At 40.1% G+C, this 21,895-nt stretch overlaps 1 protein-coding gene across 1 annotated transcript in view; it reads right to left on the reverse strand.

The window, feature by feature from the left end:
* CD53 (CD53 molecule) overlaps window positions 1–20,628 on the reverse strand; it is a 35,753-nt gene extending 15,125 nt beyond the window's left edge. Inside the window, exons 1-5 of the mRNA XM_043460360.1 lie at window positions 20,488–20,628; window positions 4,459–4,539; window positions 2,716–2,904; window positions 1,210–1,284; window positions 547–642 (exon numbers count right to left, since the gene is read on the reverse strand). Of these exons, the coding sequence (XP_043316295.1) occupies window positions 547–642; window positions 1,210–1,284; window positions 2,716–2,904; window positions 4,459–4,521 (423 nt within the window). The 5' untranslated portion in view covers window positions 4,522–4,539; window positions 20,488–20,628. The remainder of the gene's footprint in view (window positions 1–546; window positions 643–1,209; window positions 1,285–2,715; window positions 2,905–4,458; window positions 4,540–20,487) is intronic.
* Between the last annotated feature and the right edge of the window lie 1,267 nt (window positions 20,629–21,895).

The following is a 21,895-nucleotide window of genomic DNA, read 5'->3' on the forward strand; positions in this document are numbered from 1 at the left end:
GGCAGGGCCACAGGTGGCTCCATGTGGTCATAATGGTATTGTCTGAGACACAAACTATGCCATTGTCAGACTGGCTTCCTGACCCCAGCACACCCAGAAAGGAATGCTGAGTTAAAATATATGTTTGTGGTGGGGAGGGGCATGAGAAATGGGGTTCTGGTGAGCTAGGTAACAAGAATGAGTTGGGCTACTCAGGAATTCAAAAGAGATTTCCTATATTAAACAATTTCTGTTTTCAGAAAAAAATTGGAAAATACATAAACTAATCCAGAATGACATGTTTGGGTCTTTCTTACATCTTAGTAGGGCTGAAACAATGAACCTGAGTGGGTAAAGGGTAAAAGAGAGAATGTATTAATAGACAAGTTTGTACCAACCAAGCTAAATCTCACGCTCTCCTGTTTCTGACAGCCAAGCATTATTCTGAACCTAGGGGCTGTGGACCTTAGATTCTGAAGCTTTCATGAAAGAGAGACCCTTCCAGTGCCCAGGGACTGAGGCTGGAAAATTACATCTGGGCTGAGCTAAGGAGGATTTTGTACTCACAAATGACTGGATGGAGTCCCACGCTGCCTTGGTGCTATTGTCTGAGTTGTATCGCTGGATGCTCTTGGTCAAACCCTCAGCCACGTATCCTTGCAGCTGTATGGGACACATTCCAGCAGAGGAGTCGTTGTAAAAAGCAGGTGAGTTTAAGGAACAGGAAATTTCTAATGCAGGCTAATAAAACAGTTCCATTTGTTCCTCCCTTCCAAATGATCTCTTCAGAACTAAGTCAGGGAAGGGAGCTTATATATAGGAAGAAATGCTGAGGATGGGATGACAATGAAGGAAGAAACACACAGCATTTTCTTGACCTTCCAAAACCCTGGGTTTACAAAGAATGCAAAGGGGCAAATCAAACATGGGTTCTCTTAGGCACTGAGACAGATATTCTTTATTGCCAGACAGATGGAGAAAAGTAAGTAGGCAAATAGGGGGAAGACAAACTTGATTTTTACTGTTCTTCCCATTCATCCTTCAAAGCACCACTCAAATATGATCACCTTCATAATTTTTTTTCTCCCCAATTACAGTCACTCTCTTTTTCTTTCATCCTTCCACTTTGACTCTAGATCTATCATAGGACTTACTTGTGCCAACTTCTCTTCCCCACACCCCCCCCCACTCTTAGCAATCCAACAATGAATTGTGTTTTCTGTAACTTACCTTCTGTTCGTACACAAAGAGCAGGATGGCCAAGATCACCTCAGCAAGGAGGATAATCAGCAGCAGGACAAAGAACTGGGGCAAAGCAAAGAGATGCTCACAACAATGAAGCCAGCTCCTCCCCCACTCCCACTCTACCCTGGCAGCATAAAGGCAGATCTCTATACATGGGCAGGAGTTCCCACCTACTCAAGCTTTCATAGGCTTTTTCATGTTTTGTGAAGAATATCTGTTCTTTTCCTACAATCAGACTTCAAGACTCTAGAGGGCAGATCAGCTGTCTTCCAGCTTTTCCCTCTTCTTCCCATTGTGTTTATTGAGTTCCAGGTGCATAGTGAATATGGATTACCATTTGTTGAATCAGTGAAGCAGTTTTGGCATTAGCTAGCTGAAACAGTTGAGCAAAAGACTGGTAAGCTAAATCATGTGTCTTCAGAGTTTGGGGCCTGGTTTTTTCTGCAAGCAGAAGGCTATTATAGGGTGGAGGAAGATGATAATAGAGGTTGAGAGGAGCCCTGTACAGACAGGGAGAAGAGGTGCTCTAATCATGATCTTCACTCATATTTATCTCCAATTTTAGATGTTTGTACTAATCATACTTAACAGCAAACACATTTTCACTTTTTCATTTTCTTTCATTGTTTTACCCCAAAACAAACTCTTATTACTCAAAACCTTTTCCCCAAGTCTATTATCTTCCATCTTTTGCTAATAGTCTGGGGACTGTCTGAGAACAAGGACTTTCTTATTCTATCTTTTGGCTCCAGTTTAACACATAAAGGAAAGAAGATTAACCACATGACTTGAGGAAGAAGAAAAGTGATTGGGAACCTATATTTATGGATAGAGTGGTGCTTTATTATCGAGCTCTGTGTGGGCACACCAGAGAAACAAGAAACTCTTCTTTCATAGAGCTTATAGGCAAAGCCTAAATCTAAAGGTGCTCCTGAGGCTAGTTAGCTGACAGGAAGAAAGTGAAAAGCTCTAGCATCTCTCACGTTAGAGCTCAATGGCCTCAGCATAGGCTCTCACCCAGCTGGGTCACTCACACTGTGGTGTAGCTAGTACAGATTTGAGATACATATGTATCCTCTGCCATCTTAGAAGGGTCACAATACTCAGAAGAATCTAGAGACTAGATTTTCCACCAGTTAATGACTCTAAGTCAGATCCTGGAAATATATACTAATGCGAGGAAGATTTAGGTAGATGGATGACTCTTGATTTCAACCATACATAAAGAATAAATAAAAAGCTATGAATGCAAATTATAACGATAAGGGTCATCATTAACAGTGTAAAATGGATACTAAGGAGGACAGTGATATCTTTTCCTATTTATCCCTCTCTGGGCCTAGACAGACTGGACTGAGCTGAGGTGCCAACTTCATGGTCCAACAATTTATTTGCACTAATAGATGAGCTACCAGAAAACATCTTGCCTGTGGTTTAAGACATCATGCCCACCTCCCCCACTGAGGCACATCAGCTGTGAGAGTCACTCACCGACATAAGCAGGCATTTATTCTCCTTGATGGATCCCATGCATCCCAGGAAGGCAACCACCATGATGATGGAACCCACAATGACAAGCACATTGCCCAGCGTGAGAGAGGGGAGGTTATGGAAGAGTACTCCAAACTTGCTGTGGATCAGGAGGTAGATCCCAAAGCCCAAAATGCAACAGCCACAGAACTGAAAAGAAGAATCACGTAACATTCTGAAATGCAAGGTGGTTCTTAAATATCTCCTCATACCCACTTACCTGACACTAGAGTCATTTTTTCGCTTGGCTCTAGCCAATAAACTCTTTACCCAAATTTCTCCAAGTGCCTAAAAAAAAAGGCATACCCTGTGATGTCCCACACATACCTCATCCTATCCATATCAGATATCAAAATGGTCATTCCTATGGATAACACAGTATCTTCATGATTCAGATTCCTACTCCTTTTTTTAGATCTTCATGATTCAGATCCCTACTCCTTACTGGCTCAACTGCTTATATGTGGTCTTCCCTTTGTAAAGAGAATACACTGGTTGAGAAGTTCATCTTTCTTGGCAGAAAACTAGAGAAGCCAAACTTTTAAGAATCTTCTCATAGAAACATGAGTAACAACTCATCCTATGTCTGAAATTCAATTGCTAAATCTGATATAGTGAAAGTGAAAGTGTTAGTCTCTCAGTTGTGTCCAGCTCTTTGTGACCCCATGGGTTATACACCACCTTCCACCTCCCCCAAGCTCCTCTATCTATCCACAGGATTCTCCAGACAAGAATACCGGAATGGATTGTCATTCCCTTCTCCAGGGGATCTTCATGACACAGGGATTGAACCTTGGCCTCCAGCATTGCAGGCAGATTCTTTACTGTCTGCGTCACCAGGGAAGCCTTAATATAGTGAAACCCTCTTTCGATCAGCTATTTTTTCCAAGGATTCAGGGTTGAGGTCAGGGGAGCAAGAAAAAAAGAGGCATTCAATACAGGGAGTGTAGAATCTTAGGTTTTTCACCCATAGATGTCAGCAGTGAGCAGTAATAATCTAAAGCGCCCAGAGAAACAGCATCACCAACCGCACTGGTGTCTTTCAATTTTGCAGGCTTTTCTTTTTTTTTTTTTCCATTTATTTTTATTAGTTGAAGGCTAATTACTTTACAATATTGTAGTGGTTTTTGTCATACATTGACATGAATCAGCCATGGATTTACATGTATTCCCCATCCCGATCCCCACTCCCACCTCCCTCTCCACCCAATTCCTCTGGGTCTTCCCAGTGCACCAGGCCCAAGCACTTGCCTCATTGGATGAAACTGGAGCCCATTATACAGAGTGAAGTAAGCCAGAAAGATAAAGATCAATACAGTATACTAACACATATATATGGAATTTAGAAAGATGGTAACAATAACCCTATATGCAAAACAGAAAAACAGACACAGATGTACAGAACAGAATTTTGGACTCTGTGGGAGAAGGCGAGGGTGGGATGTTTCAAGAGAACAGCATCGAAACATGTATATTATCTAGGGTGAAACAGATCACCAGCCCAGGTTGCATGCAGGCTTTTCTTATGGCAGGATGGGAAGAGGGGAGAAAATTATCATTCCCTTCTTCTTAGGCTGGGTGTACTGCACATGACCTTTGCATGCATGAATTGCACTCCACACCAGGCTCTTCAGGAGAGGAGAGAGAAGTAGAGTGTAGCTAGGAAGAGGTGAGCCTAACCATGCTCAGAAGAGACATACTTACCCAAAAGATCAAATTGAAGAAAAACAGGACATACTTCAGCAATTTCAAGCTACTCATGCCCATGCTTGAGATATTCTTGCCCTAAAAAGTAGAAGGAAGAAGAGAGGAAGTGAGTGACCTGACTCTGCAAAGTGGCACCAGAGATCAGAGGACACAAATGCCCAGGGTTCAAGGGTCTCCAGCATCACTGTGAGTTTGAGCTGTGAATCTTCTCTGGAAAGTTTCCCCAGATTTCTTGCTTTTTTAGTCTCTGAATTGAGGTACCAATTATCTCATCTTGGACACTCACTTTTGCTTCAGTTCAGCAAGCCAGGGTGCTTAACATTGAATTAAGCACTCTAGAAGTAAGTAGTAAAGCCATTCTTAGAGGAGGGTGAATTACAGTGACACAAAGCAGGCATCTGGGGGATCAGGGATAATCTGGTCAATCATCTGGGAAGGTCAGTGACTTTATCCACCAGTTTCTTAAATACCCTGAGATGCATATACACTCTACATTTGGTCTATGAACTTCCCTACATGAAAGTGGAGGGAGCATACCTATGCCTTAGTCATTCTTTTACCAAAGAAATATATATGGTGCTTTCTGTTCTAGGTGCTGTGGGAGATACAACCATTACTAAGCAATAACTATCTTCCAGAGAATGTCAGTCTTACAACAGAGATAAAACTGACCAACAAATATCCAGTGAAGACATGAAAAGAGATTAGCAATGAGAGCTTGAATTTTTTAAAAATATAATTTCATTTTTCAGTAGAGGACATCAATATTCAAAGTCTGGTCCTCTATTCTAGAGATCCAGATACACAATTTTTAATTTTCTTTCAGAATTAATGAGGTTATATAGAGGGACTCATATTTAAAAGCTGTACCTAAGACTGATACATAAAGCAGAATGTCAATTTATTGTTTTTCTCCCAATATAACTATGCCTTTTCTAGTTCACAGATTGCTTTTATAATCCATCATACTGTCCTTGCAGTGTCAAGATGCCCAGAAATCACATGATCTTAAGGGATAGTTCATTTAGGCTGTAAATAAGCCTAAGGGTTTTATAGTATCTGGCCTTACATTCAGGGCTTCCCTTGGGGCTCAGCTGGTAAAGAATCAGCCTGCAATGCAGCAGACCTGGGTTTGATCCCTGGGTTGGGAAGATCTCCTGGAGAAGGGAATGGCTACCCACTCCAGTATTCTGGCCTGGAGAATTTCATGGACTACAGTCCATGGGGTCGCAAAGAGTTGGACAAGACTGAGCAACTTTCATTTTTTATCTTATATTCAGGCCTTTAATCTATTTTGTGCTTATTTTTGTGTGTGGTGTTAGGGAGTACAAAGATTCCTTTAAAAACTAAAATAGAACTGCTATATAACCCAGCAATCCCACTACTGGCATATACTCAGAAAAAATCATAATTCCAAAAGACACATGCACCCCAGTGTTCACTGCCACAGTACTACAATAGTCAGAACATGGTAGCAACCTAAATGTCCATCAACAGAGGAATGAATAAAAAAGTTGTAGTCCATATATACAACAGAATATTACTCAGCCACAAAAAGGAATAAAACCGGGTCATTTGTAGAGACATAGATGGACCTAGAAACTGTCAAACAGAATGAAGTAAGTCAGAAAGAGAAAAACAAATATCATATACTAATGCATATATGTGGAATCTAGAAAAATGGTATAGATGATCTTATTTGCAAAGCAGAAATAGAGACACAGATATAGGGGGCAAAAGTATGGGCACCAAGAGGGGAAAGGTGAGGGTGGGATGAATTGGGAGATTGGGACTAACATATATACACTATTTTTTTTTTTTTGCTTTTTTTAAATTTATTTTTTAATATATATACACTATTAATACTGTGTATAAAATAGACAACTAATGAGAACCTACTGTATACCTCAAATAACTCTACTCAGAGCCTTGTTGTGACCTAAATGGGAAGGAAATCCAAAAAAGAGAGGCTATTTATACACATATATATACATGTATAGCTCATGCATCTTGCTATACAGTAGAAACTAATACAACATTTTAAAGTAACTATATTCCAATAAAAATTAATTTTAAAAAAGTGTGATGATTTACTACACAGACTTTGAAGTAAAATTTGATTTCAACTCTCACATAGACCACCAAACAGATATATGAGATTTGGAAACCTGCTTAACATTTCTAGTCACAATTTATTCCTATGTAAAATGGGATAATACTTATACCTCACAGGGTAGAAGTGAGGATTAAATCACCTTATCACAGAGACTGATATACATCCAGTATTTGGCAAATGGAATCCATGCTTATTAACATGGATTTGAGTGTTTTCCAGGCCTCATAATCAAGGGTTAGCTGCCCAAAAGGACTACACTCATTTCAATGTGTCCATTAGAATGTTACCTCCTTTATCAATCCAGCTGAAAATCTTTGAATTTCCATAGCATTTAGTGCTGTTCTTTGGGATTTGATAGCCACAAACTGGAAACAACCTGTGATATTGTGATTTATAAGAAACATATTATGATAACTAAAATATATTTCTCAGAAACATTTGGTCTTCATCCATAGTTTCTGGCTCACAGCTCCCAAAACTCTTGGGAATTCACTGAGCACTAAGAACAATCAAAACATTTTTTGATATATAATATTTGGTCTCTCATCCTCAATTCCTGAAAATAATTCAGAACCATAAAGGTATCTTGCTATTCATAACAAGCCTTTACTGCCACAACTGGGTTAATGTTAATGAAGGTGACTTATTTTTTATTGACATATAGTTAATTTACAACATTGTTTTAGTTTTACATGTACAGCAAACTGATTCAGTTATGATATATATTTTTTCTTTCAGTTTATTTTCCATTATTATAAGATATTGAGTAGAGTTCCTTATGCTAATAGTAATTTCCTGTTGTTTACCTATTCTATATATAGTAGTGTATATATGTTAATCCAAAACTACTAATTTATCTCTCTCATTTCCCTGACTGTATCATATTAAGTGAAGTAAATAAGACAGAGAAAGACAAATAACCTAGATATCACTCTTACGTGAAATATTTTTTTTAAAATGATATAAACTAACTTATTTCCAAAGGAGAAACAGATTCATAGACATAGAAAACAAACTTTTCAAAGAATGTTCAAACTACCGCACAATTGCACTCATCTCACATGCTAGCAAAGTAATGCTCAAAATTCTACAAGCCAGGCTTCAACAGTATGTGAACTGTGAACTTCCAGATGTTCAAGCTGGATTTAGAAAAGGCAGAGGAACCAGAGATCAAATTGCTAACATCTGTTTGGTCATTGAAAAAGCAAGAGAGCTCCAGAAAAACATCTACTTTTGCTTTATTGACTACGCCAAAGCCTTTGACTGTATGGATCACAACAAACTGTGGAAAATTCTGAAAGAGACGAGAATACCAGACCACCTTACCTGCCTTCTGAGAAATCTATATGCAGGTCAAAAAGCAACAGTTAAAACTGGACATGGAACAACAGACTGGTTCCAAATTGGGAAAGGAGTACATCAGGCTGTATATTGTCACCCTGATTATTTAACTTATATGCAGAGTATATCATGAGAAATGCTGGACTGGATGAAGCACAAGCTGGAATCAAGATTGCCAGGAGAAATATCAATAACCTCAGATATGCAAATGACACCACTTTTATGGCAGAAAGTGAAGAAGAACTAAAGAGCCTCTTGATGAAAGTGAAGGAGAGTGGAAAAAGTTGGCTTAAAGGTCAACATTCAGAAAACTAAGATCATGGCATCCAGTCCTATCACTTCAAGGCAAATAGATGGGGAAACAATGGAAAGAGTGATAGAGTTTCTTAAGCTCCAAAATCACTGCAGATGGTGACTGCAGCCATGAAATTATAAGATGCTTGCTCCTTGGAAGAAAAGCTATGATCAACCTAGACTGCATATGAAAAAGCAGAGACATTACTTTACCAACAAAGGTCTGTCTAGTCAAAGCTATGGTTTTTCCAGTGGTCATGTATGGATGTGAGAACTGGACTATAAAGAAAGTGGAGTGCTGAAGAATTGATGCTTTTTGAACTGTGGTGTTGGAGAAGACTTTTGAGAGTCCCTTGGACTGCATGGTGATCAAACCAGTCTATCCTCAAGGAAATCAGTACTGAATATTCACTGGAAAGACTGATGCTGAAGCTGAAACTCCAATACTTTGGCCACCTGATGCAAAGAACTGACTCATTGGAAGAGACCCTGATGCTGGGAAAGATTAAAGGTAGGAGGAGAAGGGAACAACAGAGGATGAGATAGTTGGAGATGGACATGAGTCTGAGCAAGTTCCAGGAGTTGGTGATGGACAGGGAAGCCTAGCATGCTGTAGTCCATGGGGTCACAAAGAGTCGGATACGACTGAGTTACTGAACTGAACTGAGGTCCATTCAAGTTGTCACAAGTGGCATTATTTCATTCTTTTTTGTGGCTGAATAATATTCCATTGTATCATGTGCCACATCTTCTTTATCCATTTGTCTGTTGATAGACATTTAGGTTGCTTCCATGTCCTGACTATCATAAATAGTACTGCTAAGATCATGGAGGGCATGTATTTTTTATGAAGGTGAACTTTGCAAAGTACCCAAGGATAGAGCCTAGTTGCCAGGAGAACCAACTGTGAATAGAGGATTGAAACTTACAGTCTCATTCCTTGATTTTCAAGGAGGGGAGAGGGGAATAGAGGTTGAATCAATCACCAAGTGAATTAGTCAATCATGCCTCCAAAAACAAAGAAGGAGGAGTTCAGAAAACTTCCACTTAGGGGAGAACCAGAACATTTTTATATGCTATCATTCTGGCTCCAAGCTTCATATGTACAGAAAGTCCTATTGTTAAGACTTCATCCTATGTATCTCTTCATCTGACATTACCTATTGTTTGTATTAAAGCAGTAGTCTAGTGAGTAAATGGATTCTTCTGAGTTCTGTGAGCCCTTTAGGTAAATTAGTTGAACACGAGGATGGGGTTATGGGAACCTCTGACTTATAGGAAATAGGTAGGTCTGAAGCTTGGGTAACACTTGGACTTGGGGCTGGTATTTTAAGTGGAAGGCAGCCTTGTGGGACTGAGCCCTTTGCTTGTGGAATCTGATTCTATTTCTGGGTAGACATTGTTAGAATTGAGTTGAATTATTGGACACTCTGCTAGTATCCAAGAATTGCTTGCTGGTTTGGAAAAGCTGCCACACACATATATATTGGAATCAGGTCCAGGAAGCTAATCTACAGCCTAAAGTTCTAACAATGGATGAATGGATGAATAAATGGTGGTAAAATTATATAATAGTATACTACTTGGGAATAAAAAGAAGGAACTGTTGATACATGTTAGAATGTAGGTGAATCTCCAAATGATTAAGGTGACTGAAAGAAGTTAGCCAAAAAGGAGTACCTATTGTGTGATTAGAGTATATAAAATTTTAGAAAATGAAAACTATAAGAGCAGAAAGCAGATGAGTGATTCCCTAGGGTAGAGGAGTATGACAGTGGGGGTAAATAGAGCAGGGAAGAACAAGAGGCAGGGATCACAAAAGACCAGGCATAATCTTTTGTGAGTGGTGACTATATTTGCTACTTTGATTATAGTGATGATTTGTTGTTTTTTTTTTTAATTTTGAGGAAAACTTACAACTTCATTTTTCTTTATCTGTTTGAGTTTGTGTGTGTGTGTGTGTTGAAATATATTTGCTTTACAATGCTTGTAGTCATGGTTTTCTGTGTGTATATGTATGTCAAAAGACCCTTCCTAATTTCCTCTTCTCCATCTCTCCAAATTCATAGCAACATTCTGAGGCTTATACTCTAAAATCTAGCAAGTAATGTTGGATACTTTTCTCTGTGCTTTCTTTCTTTCTTTTGTTCAGTGGCACTTTATTGGAATTTGCCCCTTTCTTTTCCTCTGACCCCATAATTTGATTAGTTACTCATCATTCCAAGACTCAGCTCACTAGAATGTCAGCTCCTTGAGGGTAGCAGGTAGTTTATTCATCCTTGAATCCTTGAGTCTTAACACAGTAACTGATTACACTAAAAAAGTGAGATTGTTGAAAGAACAAATGACTGGAATTTTGCTCATTAATTCTGAATAATCTGGTGGAGTGGAATGAACATGACACTGTAGAGTGACGAGCTTTGGACTTGAGGTTTACTGTGCCACCAAACTAATCTTCTGGACATGAGAAAATAACTGACCCAGAAGGCCAGGTGCCTCCTAGAGTCACCTCGTGTCCAATATCTTCAGATCCTGTGACAGCTGCTTCAGGACCTGTAATCTAATTGTCCACAGAGCACCCACTAATGAGGTGCCCACAAACCGGGGGATATCCCCACTGATCCTTTCCTTCACAGACAGGAAAGAGAATCTCTTTCTCCTTCCCTGATTTTCCACGTAGTCTTGCACTGAATTAAAGGAGAAAAACTGCCCATTTTGTGAAGATTTTTAATACTTTTACTGTATTCAATAAAGATCCCAGTTTTCACAGAGAGAGTGCCACCTCTTTCCTCTTTCTTTTTTTTACTTTGGCTAGTCAGTTATGGAGTTACCACCCCTGCCAACCCCACTGGAAAAACCGACACTCTTCTGCAGTCAAAATCTGTGACTCATGTGGTCCTGTGAAGAAAGTCCCTGACGTCAGCTTCCAGGAAACCTCTGTGACTGAACTGCAGTTAGGTGTGGTACCTCCCACACCCAACGTGGAGGACAGGAAGGAAGTTCACCCTTTAGTTTTCACCAAGCAACGAACCCTTGGGCTGATAAACTGTCCCATTAATTTCTAGTTCAATCTCTCTTTTTTCTCTGACCCATACTAATAGGTCATCAAATATAGTCTTGAATCTAATCAAGCCTAGAAGTGGCTATGGTCAGACAGGAGTCCCAAGAAAGTATCAGTTCTTGCTCTCCAGCCTTATCTGATTCAAGTTCAATTTGGATACACCCAAGACAGCTTTGGTGTTAGACTACTATATTTATGAGATGTTAGTAAGTATTCCTAAAACAAAAACAAGCAAAACCATAGGGAGTGAGAGGAATCTATGGTCAACCATTTAAGAAGTGAGATTAAATAAAATTAAACATAAAACAATGAAGTTTTTTTTTTCTGATCAACTTCTGAGAAAACTGTTATGTACTAATGTACATTGTGGGTCTCTAAGAGAAATGTCTACTTGTATACCTACAAACCCATTCGTGTATTACAGATTACTTATTAACATCTCAGAGAAGATTGCATTCCATGGAACATAGTTTGGCAAACTCTAGTACTGGACTCGGGGAGGCTTAGTTTTGAATTCTAACATTGGTGCTTACCATAAGTATGGCCCCAGGCAATTTCCTTAACCTCTCTGACTTTCCCAATTTCTTCTTCTTTAAAGTGGTGATACAATAATTCATACCTTATTGGCTAAATGAGATAATATTTCCTGGGTGGCTCAGTATCAGACTGCCTGGTTCAGTGAAAACTGAGGAAAGATCAAATCTAGAACTTCCTTAACAGTCCATTCTTAAAGGTGACTGAAATTTCTGCTAGATCTTGAGGAATAAAATACATTAGGTGCCAGAAGTCCTTTTAGTAATCCTTTGTCTGTTTCATTTTTTGTAAATATCTTTGTTTTAAGTTTTGTGTGCTCTTGTTTAAAAAAAAAAGAATTCAAACAATATAGAGAATACAAAAAAGGAAACAAAATCTCTGCAACCCCACATCCCAGAGATAACCACCTTTAACATTTTTGGTGAATATCTTCCCAGACATTTTTTTAAATATACAGATCTATTTGACAATTTACGTAGAAGAATGTGGTATCCAGCAAGTAATTATTGGTTTCCCGTTTATTCCTACACAGAGTCTGTGGAGGTCTTTGATTCATCACTGGGGCCATAACTAACACAAGTGTTTTTCTAAATAAGAGAGGAAATCTGTTCTCCATAAGTGCTCTCAAATTATGACCCTCATGACAAAATAAATTTAGATAAATGATATAGTTCTTCAAATCCTGCAAAATGTTCATAAATAAATTTTATTTATAAATTTAGCCCCACTTTTCAAACAGGAAGTCCAAGACTCAGACAGCCTATGTAACCAGCATAAGATCACGCAGCTAATAATCAACAAAGACAGGGCATAGACCAAGGTCTTTCATCCTCCCAAGCCCGCATTCCTTCCATTGTCCCATGGTCTGGGTACTCATCTCCTACTTCACCATTCAATTTCCTCCCTGCAATGTGATGAACCTCCAAGAGGACTCTTTCCATTTTTTTCAGTTTGAACCCCTGTGAGCAGAGGCTGATGTAGGATGTGGGTTTGCAAGTATGTCTATTTACAGAGTAATAAGCAGTTTTAGGTGGAGGGGTGTTACTCAAATCAAATCAAATCAAACCATCAACTTTATGCATTAATTTCTTCTCGTGTCTATATCACTTTGTCAAAAGAATGTGTCTGTCAGCTTATTCTTTCCTTAAATTGTATTCTGGTGAAAATTTCCTATCAAGGCTGCTCTCCAGGGAGAGGAATTTGTGATTTATAAAAGAGAGAAAGAAGGAAGAAGCAAAGAGAATAGAAGCAAAAGAGGAACACAAATCCAGATGATCTTGGGGTCTCGGTTTCCTCCATTTGGGAGCTTAGCAAGGTCATCACTCAACAGAAAAACCACATATGATCCTAGTGGCTGAGCTGAGACAGGACCTATATAACAAGGTGACTCTCAAAACTGTAACAGTTACATAAAACAGCTACAACTGCTCCAGAGTCAATGGACTAGTAGTTCTCTTTCCTTAGCGTAAAATATGTAGAATTTTGATGCAGAGGGTCCCTGTCCTAGAGACTTCTCCATGGTGTGTTCAGCAAGCTATGTCCACAGTGGGCAAGACTCTCTGTGAGATTATGAAAGCTATTTCTATAAGTATTCTTGTCAAAAGTTGGAATAGCTTGAATCTAGTCATGAGGAAACATCAGACAAACCAAAATAGAGAGACAATCTAGAAAATATTTGCCAGTAGTCTTCAAGAACATCAATGTAATGAAACAAAGAAAGACTCAGGAACAATTCCAGATAGGAGAAAATTACAAAAATGATACTTAAAAGCAATGTATGGTCAGAGATCCCAATGGCAAAGAACAGCAATGCCAAAGAATGTTCAAACTACTACACAGTTGCACTCATTTCATGTGCTAGCAAGATAATGCTCAAAATTCTTCAAGTTAGGCTTCAGCAGTACAGGAACCAAGAACTTCCAGATGTAAAAGCTGGATTTAGAAAAGGCAGAGGAACCAGAGATCATATTGCTACCAATTGTTGGGTCATAGAGAAAGCAAGGGAATTCCAGAAAATCATCTACTTCTGCTTCCCTGACTATGCTAATGCCTTTGACTGTGTGGATCACAACCAACTGTGAAAAATTCTTAAAGACCACCTGACCTGTCTCCTGAGAAATCTGTAAGCAGCTAAAGAAGCAACAGTTAGAACAGGACATGGAACAATAGACTGGTTCCAAATTGGGAAAGGAGTACGTCAAGGCTGTGTATTGTCACCCTACTTATTTAACTTATGTGCAGAGTACATCATGTGAAATGCCAGGCTGGATTGCACACACTGCAATCAAGATTACCCAGAGAAATATCAATAACCTCAGATACGCAGATGACACCACCCTTATGGCAGAAAACAAAGAGGAACTAAAAAGCTTCATTATGAATGTGAAAGGAGAGCAAAAAAGCTAGCTTAAAACTCAACATTAAAAAAACTAAGATCATGGTATCCAGCCCCATCACTTAATGGCAAATAGATGGGGGAAAAGTGGAAGCAGTTAAAGATTTTTTCTTGGACTCCAAAATCACTGTGGATGGTGACTGCAGCCGTGAAATTAAAAGACTCTTGCTCCTTGGAAGGAAAGCTGTGACAAACCTAGACAGCATATTAAGAAGCAGAGATACGACTCTGCCAGCAAAGGTCCATATAGTCAAAGCTATGGTTTCCAATAGTCACGTATGGATGTGAGAGTTGGATCATAAAGAAGGTTGAACACAGAAGAACTGATGCTTTCAAATTGTGTTGCTGGAGAAGACTCTGTAGAGTCCTTTGGACTGCAAGGAGATCAAACCAGTCAATCTTAAAGGAAATCAACCCTGAATATTTACTGGAAGGACTGAGGCTGAAGCTGAAGCTCCAATACCTTGACCAACAACTTTTGGCCATAACTATGATGCTTTTGAACTGTGGTGTTGGAGAAGACTCTTGAGAGTCCCTTGGACTGCAAGGAAATCCAACCAGTCCATCCTAAAGGAGATCAGTCCTGGGTTTTCATTGGAAGGACTGATGCTGAAGCTGAAACTCCAATACTTTGGCCACCTCATGCGAAGAATTGACTCATTGGAAAAGACTCTGATGCTGGGAGGGATTGGGGTGAGGAGGAGAAGGGGACGACAGAGGATGAGATGGCTGGATGGCATCACCAACTCGATGGACGTGAGTTTGAGTAAACTCCGGGAGTCGGTGATGGACAGGGAGGCCTGCAGTGCTGCGATTCGTGGGGTTGCAAAGAGTCAGACACGACTGAGTGACTGAACTGAACTGAACTGATGATGTATTTTCATTGGAAAAGACCATGGAAAAGATTCAGGAAAAGATTCAGGGCAGGAGGAGAAGAGGGCGACAGAGGATAAAATAGTTGGATGGCATCACCAGCTCAATGGACATGCATTTGAGCAAACTCTGGGAGATAGAGAAGGACAGGGAAGCCTGGTGTGCTGCAGCTTAAGGCTGCAACTCTCATAAAGAGTTGGACACAACTTAGCGACCAAACAACAACAATATAGAATATTAGTGGGCCAAAAGGTAGAGGATAAATGTATACAAATAGCTGATTCACTTCATTGTACAGTAGAAGCTAACACACCATTGTAAAACAATTAAACTCCAACAGGAAAAAATGAAAAGAAAGAAAAGAAGAGTATTAGTGGGGCAATTGGGGGAATTTAATAATTCTTAAAGAGATGGGAATACCAGACCATCTGACCTGTCTCTTGAGAAACCTGTATGCAGGTCAGGAAGCAACAGTGAGAACTGGACATGGAACAACAGACTGGTTCCAAATAGGAAAAGGAGTACGTCAAGGCTGTATATTGTCACCCTGCTTATTTATCTTATATGCATAGTACATCATGAGAAACGCTGGGCTGGAAGAAGCACAAACTGGAATCAATATTGCCGGGAGAAATATCAATAACCTCAGATATGCAGATGACACCACCCTTATGGCAGAAAGTGAAGAGAAACAAAAAGCCTCTTGATGAAAGTGAAGGAGGAGAGTGAAGTTGGCTTAAAGCTCAACATTCAGAAAACTAAGATCATGGCAAATGGTCCCATCACTTCATGGCAGATAGATGGGGAAACAGTGGAAACAGTGTCAGACTTTATTTTGGGGGACTCCAAAATCACTGCAGATGGTGATTGCAGCCATGAAATTAAAAGATGCTTACTCCTTGGAAGGAAAGTTATGACCAAACTAGATAGCATATGAAAAAGCAATGACATTACTTTGCCAACAAAAGTTCGTCTAGTCAAGGCTATGGTTGTTCCAGTAGTCATGTATGGATGTGAGAGTTGGACTGTGAAGAAAGCTGAGCACCGAAAAATTGATGCTTTTGAACTGTGGTGTTGGAGAAGACTCTTGAGAGTCCCTCGGACTGCAAGGAGATCCAACCAGTCCATCCTAAAGGAGATCAGTCCTGGGTGTTCATTGGAAGGACTGATGCTGAAGCTGAAACTCCAATACTTTGGCCACCTCATGCGAAGAGTTGACTCATTGGAGAAGACCCTGATGCTGGGAGGAATTGGGGGCAGGAGGAGAAGGGGACGACAGAGGATGAGATTGCTGGATGGCATCACCGACTCGATGGACAAGGGTTTGAGTAGACTATGGGAGTTGGTGATGGACAGGGAGGCCTGGAGTGCTGCGATTCATGGGAAAGAGTCATGCAAAGAGTCGGACACAACTGAGTGACTGAACTGAACTGAATAAAATCTATGGAGTGGTAATAGTATTATATCAGTGTTAAAAATCCTGATTTTGGTAATTGTAAAGTGGATATATAAGAAAAGGATTTTGTTTTTATACACCCTAAACCATTAAGGGGGAAAGATATCATGTCAGCAATTGCTCTCAAATGAGAAAACTGGAGAAAGATTTTTAAAAATGTGATAAAATGTTAATATTTGAGAAATCTGAATGAAGGGGGTTCAGAAATTCTTGGAATTGTTTTTGTAACTTTTCTCTAAGTACAAATTTTTGTCAAAATAAAAAGTGAAATAAAAAGTTGAATGTAAGTAAATGATCTAAGGAATTCTGATCTTGAAATCATTTTAGTTTTAGCCCCTCGTGGTATAAATATTGAGATTCTACAATAGTTATTTTCAGAAGAATAAACCATGGGGCAATTCTTTATACTTCTAGTTGTCCCTGATATAGAATAAATATGAAGCCATAAGATCAAATTTACCTCAACAAATTTTAAAACATGTGCAATATCAAAATCATTTCTTACCTTTATTTCTCCATCAAGTTCTGAAATATAAAATGTCAAAAAAGTTTGGCAAGTTAAATATTTGACTTGCTAGCCTATTGATTTCAGATCTTTAGGATTTATTGAGTTGTATTCTCATGTCTGCCTATGTTAAAACACACTGGAAATTTCTTTATGTGAACAAATAACACAGTTCATTGATGCCTATTTAATAAGTCTGAAAGAAAAGGGTGTAGTGTGGAGAAAAAAAAAACATTTCTTAGAGAATCAAGAAACATTCTAGATAACTAGTTAGGTAATTTTGTGATTTTGAACAAATTGCTTGACCTAAAAAATACGCAGATTGGAGTGTTATGGTAGCAAAACTGGGCTCTCACTATGAGTTGACATTTTATTTGAGCATTTATATAATCTCTAAGTTCCCTTTAAGTATCAACATTCTAACACTTGGAATATATCACATTTATTTTAAATTGTTATAGCAATGTATCACTGTGGCGGAACAACTTTTGGCCATAGCTATGATGTATTGATGCTACTGCTGCAGTGGGAACTCTACCGTGAAGTAGGAAATGAAGAGAGGACTTGCCTCTGTATCCCAACACAGAAATGCATAGCCTCCCCTCCGAGTGCCCACACACTCGCTTTGTAAATGCATTGTCTTCCTCTTTCTGAAAGCCTACTTCCAGACAACTTTCCCAAACTGACCACCCAGCCTCCAGTTGCAGTCCTTTTGTTCTGTGCCCCAGAGACCACCCTGGAGGCCCACTCAGCACGACCATCTAATATCTCTGCATTTGTTTCAGTGCTCTGCACCTGATGTGGCAGCTGGGTCCTGGGCCTTCCTGAAGCCAGGTATCCAGCCGCTAGGCCCAGGGTGATCTGCTCAAACTGGACACTCACTCGGTACAGGAAGTACTGTGTGCTGACTAATTCAGGAAAGTAAACCAAACCGCTGTAAGTAAATCAACACAGCATTTCCGGAAACAGAAGCTGAAAGAGAGAGAATGGCTGTAACCTTGCAGAAAAGCTCCACCCTTCACTAAAATCCAGGGGGAAAACCTAGGTCAAGGAGGAAGAAATCTGCCTCTCATCCTCATTTCAACCTCTATTCCATCAAGTCTGTCAAGTGGATATTTCAGGCATAACTCTGTCTGTGGCTAGCTTGAAACTCGCCTGGCTAGTGAGCTTCCCTTCCATTTTAGGTTCTGGAGTTCTAGAACCAAGTAGAAAAGATTTCCTACTTCTTGTGGTCCTGCAACCTTGGCTTGTTACACTCCAGTCTCATTTGCTTACTCTCATTTCTAACATGCCTGGGCATTCACATTTCTTTGAGTTTGTACATTCCGTTTGAAATGCTGTTACCCCTAGTCCCCATAGCAAATTCATCCTTTCTTGAAAATGAACCTGAGCAATCATCTCTCCCAGGGAGTCTTGGGCACACTCCTAAACTCCTCCTACATTTTGTGCACAGGATTGTTCCATTAGAGAAAAGATTATATTGTGTTACATTTGTATATTGCTGTGACTGTCCTCATGCTACTCTACAAATACCACATCAGTTATTCCTGTGTCTCCCGTGCTTAGCACATCCCTAACTCCTGGTCTGTTGCAAGATAGGAGTGAGGAAGGTAAACAGACTTCACGTGCTAGTCTGAAGCCCCCTGGACAGTCAAAAATCAATCTGAAGTCATAAGAAGCTAAAGACCAATAGAGTTTGAGGTTTCCAGTGTGTGCCTCTTGTCAATTACCAAATGTGAGGTCATTTAGGTAGTAGTAGATGTGAAAGGTGAAAGGCTGGGCTTTGACTAATTCCTTGCTGATTTAAAGGTGTCTAATTCTCTTATTTCAAGGCTAAATACTCTTAATTGGCCCACACAGGAAACATCACAGGAAATCATGCTACAGTTCAGCCTCTGCTCTAATTTAACCACAATTTCAAAATAGTGCAGATTCCAGTGGAGATTGAGAAAGCAAAACTTTGTTTAGCCAGCAGCTAAGATTCTGTTTTGTTCAGTTCTGTTCCTTTGCAAGCATATCTGATATTTCTTATCTCCCAAGGGAGTTCCTTAAGGGCAAAACTGTTTGCAGGACAAGTACGTTCTTTCTATTACCCTCCCCACCCCCCCACCTCTTGCCCCTACCAGGCATAATACCTGGGCCTAGGGTGTGCTTAACATCTGATTATTAAATTAATTCATTACAAAGTCTGGTCTTTATTTTGAAATTCAAAGGTCAATAACCCCTGAGATGCTTATAGAATCTATAGCCCTTTGCCCCATTCCCATGCCTCATCATTAGGTGGATGAGTGTGGTTCTACAGAACTTTCCTTTCCATTCCCTGTATGATTCTTGCAGATCTTGGAAGGAGAAAAGCTTTCACCTAGAGTTCCTTGTGGTAATCTGACCCCCAGCGACTATAGTGGTTACAGAAAGCCAGGAATGAAGCTTGGCCATCACTTTCTGAGTCCATAATACCACAGTCATTATTTATGGGGCCCGAATTAGAAATCCTTGCAATATCATTTTGTTTTCCAAGTCATCCAGATTTGGTACATGTCATATTATATTTATCAATATTCTTGTTTTGAATACTAAGGGAAAGCATTAGTTGCTCAGTCGTGTCTGACTCTTTGCGATGCTGTGGACTGTAGCCCGCCAGGCTCCTCTGTCCATGGAATTCTCCAGGCAAGAATACTAGAGTGGGTAGCCATTCTCTTCTCCAGGGGATCTTCCTGACCAAGGGATCAGACCCAGGTTTCTCATGCTGCAGGTAGATTCTTTACCATCTGAGTCACCAGGGAAGCCCATTGAATACTAAGGATAAGTTTATTTGGGGGAATCCTGAGGATCACAGTGCTCTTCCTGCTCTTTTAAAACAACTAATCTAAGCAGCTCTTAGTGATGTCTATCTTTTACCTCCTGAAACCTGTGTCCTTGACTCTGAGCTGGGCATTAAGATTAATCACAGTCCTTCTGTTTAGTATCTCTGAGGAGTCACTAACTTTACTTTTGAAAATTTCTCAAATTACGAAGATCTTAATCGCCCAGCTTCCTTTTAGAATAGTTCTAGCTGTTGGTTCTCTGCTCACTTTAAAATTACAAGACCAATCTTCTAAAGACCAGATCAAGTAGGAAATCTTCCAGTTTCATTTCACACAAGTGGCTCTAGTCATCAGTAATGACCAGACAGAGAAGTTCAAGTTCTGAAGCAATTTAAGCACATGAAAACCATGACCCATCAAATAATTGGAATCCAGTTAACTGAAACTCTTTCTGGCCAGATTGCCTTTTGAGGGCCACTAGGATCTTGCTGATAATTTTACTACCTTCAGTAGACATTTGCAAAAGCCTCATGAAAGTTCACAGTTTACTAGAGAGATAAACAGAGACTCCTACGAAGATACCTTAGCCCACATAATATGGTTCAGTTCTCTCCTTTCAAGCCAAATTCAAATGTCACCAATCTTACCTTTAAGCAGGCGCTTTTCCTCTCTCCTTTAGGCAGAATTGGTGATTATCAATGAAGCGCCAAGACAAGACTGGTAACACGGATGTCAGGGCTATTTGTGTAAAAGGAGAAGTGAAGGGGGAATAAATGTGATCACACTGTGACGACAGGAAGCCCAGATGAGGAGAGGGAGGAAGTGAGGCTGGGCCCGCCCTCTTTAACCTCAGAAATGCGATCCTTCCTCTGTGACTTTTCAGACACCTTCTCTCACAGCTCACCCAAATATCTAAACCAGTTTCCATGAAAAACAGGAAAACTTGAAGACCAAGTTGATTCAGGCAGGAATCTGTGAGAACTGGTGGGTTCTGGAGTGATCTGACATTGACTTTTGTGTAGAAAAGGGCAGCGTTTCTCAATCAAAATGACACCTCAGAATTACCTGTGGATCTGCTCAAGAATAAGTATACCTGAGCCCACCATACTGATTCAGTCCCAGTTAGGTAGACAGACAGGAATGGAACCCAAGAATCAATATTTTGAGAAGTTTCTAGGAGTGAGAATTAGGAATTTCTCCTAAGCCACTTCACCTTCTCCCCATTTTCCCTCTGGCCACCTTCCAGAAGCTTTGTAGTCTCAAGTTTGATTGAGTCACTACTTTCAGACTTCCATGTCTCAGAAGGTGGACTGCCCTTACGTAAGTATATTGTCAGGGGCAGACTCCAAGGCACAGTTCAAGGGCACTAGTAGAATTGATTTGATTAGTAGAGAGAGCCCCAGATTCAGAGTCCCAAGATCTGGGTTTCAGTCCCAGCTTTATTTGTGTTAACTGTGAGATATTGAGAGAATCTCTACCTCTCAGCTTCAGCTTATTACCAGTAACATCCAATAATTACTATCTTCCCTCACCCTGAGACTTTAAAATTCTAGTGTAACTTCTGAGCAGGGTTGGCTTATGGGGAAAACTGAGTTAAAGAAGAAAAGATTTGACTGCAAACTGTCTTGTCAGTCTTTAGTGTTCTCTTGTGTGTGTGTGTGTGCTTAGTCACTTAGTCGTGTCTGAGTCTTTGTGACCCCACGGACTGTAGTCCACCAGGCTCCTCTGTCCATGGGGATTCTCCAGGAAAGAATAGTGGAGTGGGTTGCTGCACCCTCCTTCAGGGGATCTTCCCAACCCAGGGATCAAGCCCAGGTCTCCTGCATTGCAGGTGGATTCTTCCATCTGAGCCACCAGGGAAGCCCAAGAATGCTGGAGTGGGTAGCCTATGCATTCTCCAGGGGAACTCCCTGACCCAAGAATCCAACTGGGGTCTCCTACATTGCAGGCAGATTCTTTACCAGCTGACCTACCATGGAAGCCCAATATTCTCTTAACATTCTCTAAATATGTAGATTTCCCCAAATTTGCTTGATCATAGAACAGTGTGTGTGT

The sequence above is a fragment of the Cervus canadensis genome, chromosome 2, assembly GCF_019320065.1.
Source record: "Cervus canadensis isolate Bull #8, Minnesota chromosome 2, ASM1932006v1, whole genome shotgun sequence".
Classification (NCBI taxonomy): domain Eukaryota; kingdom Metazoa; phylum Chordata; class Mammalia; order Artiodactyla; family Cervidae; genus Cervus; species Cervus canadensis.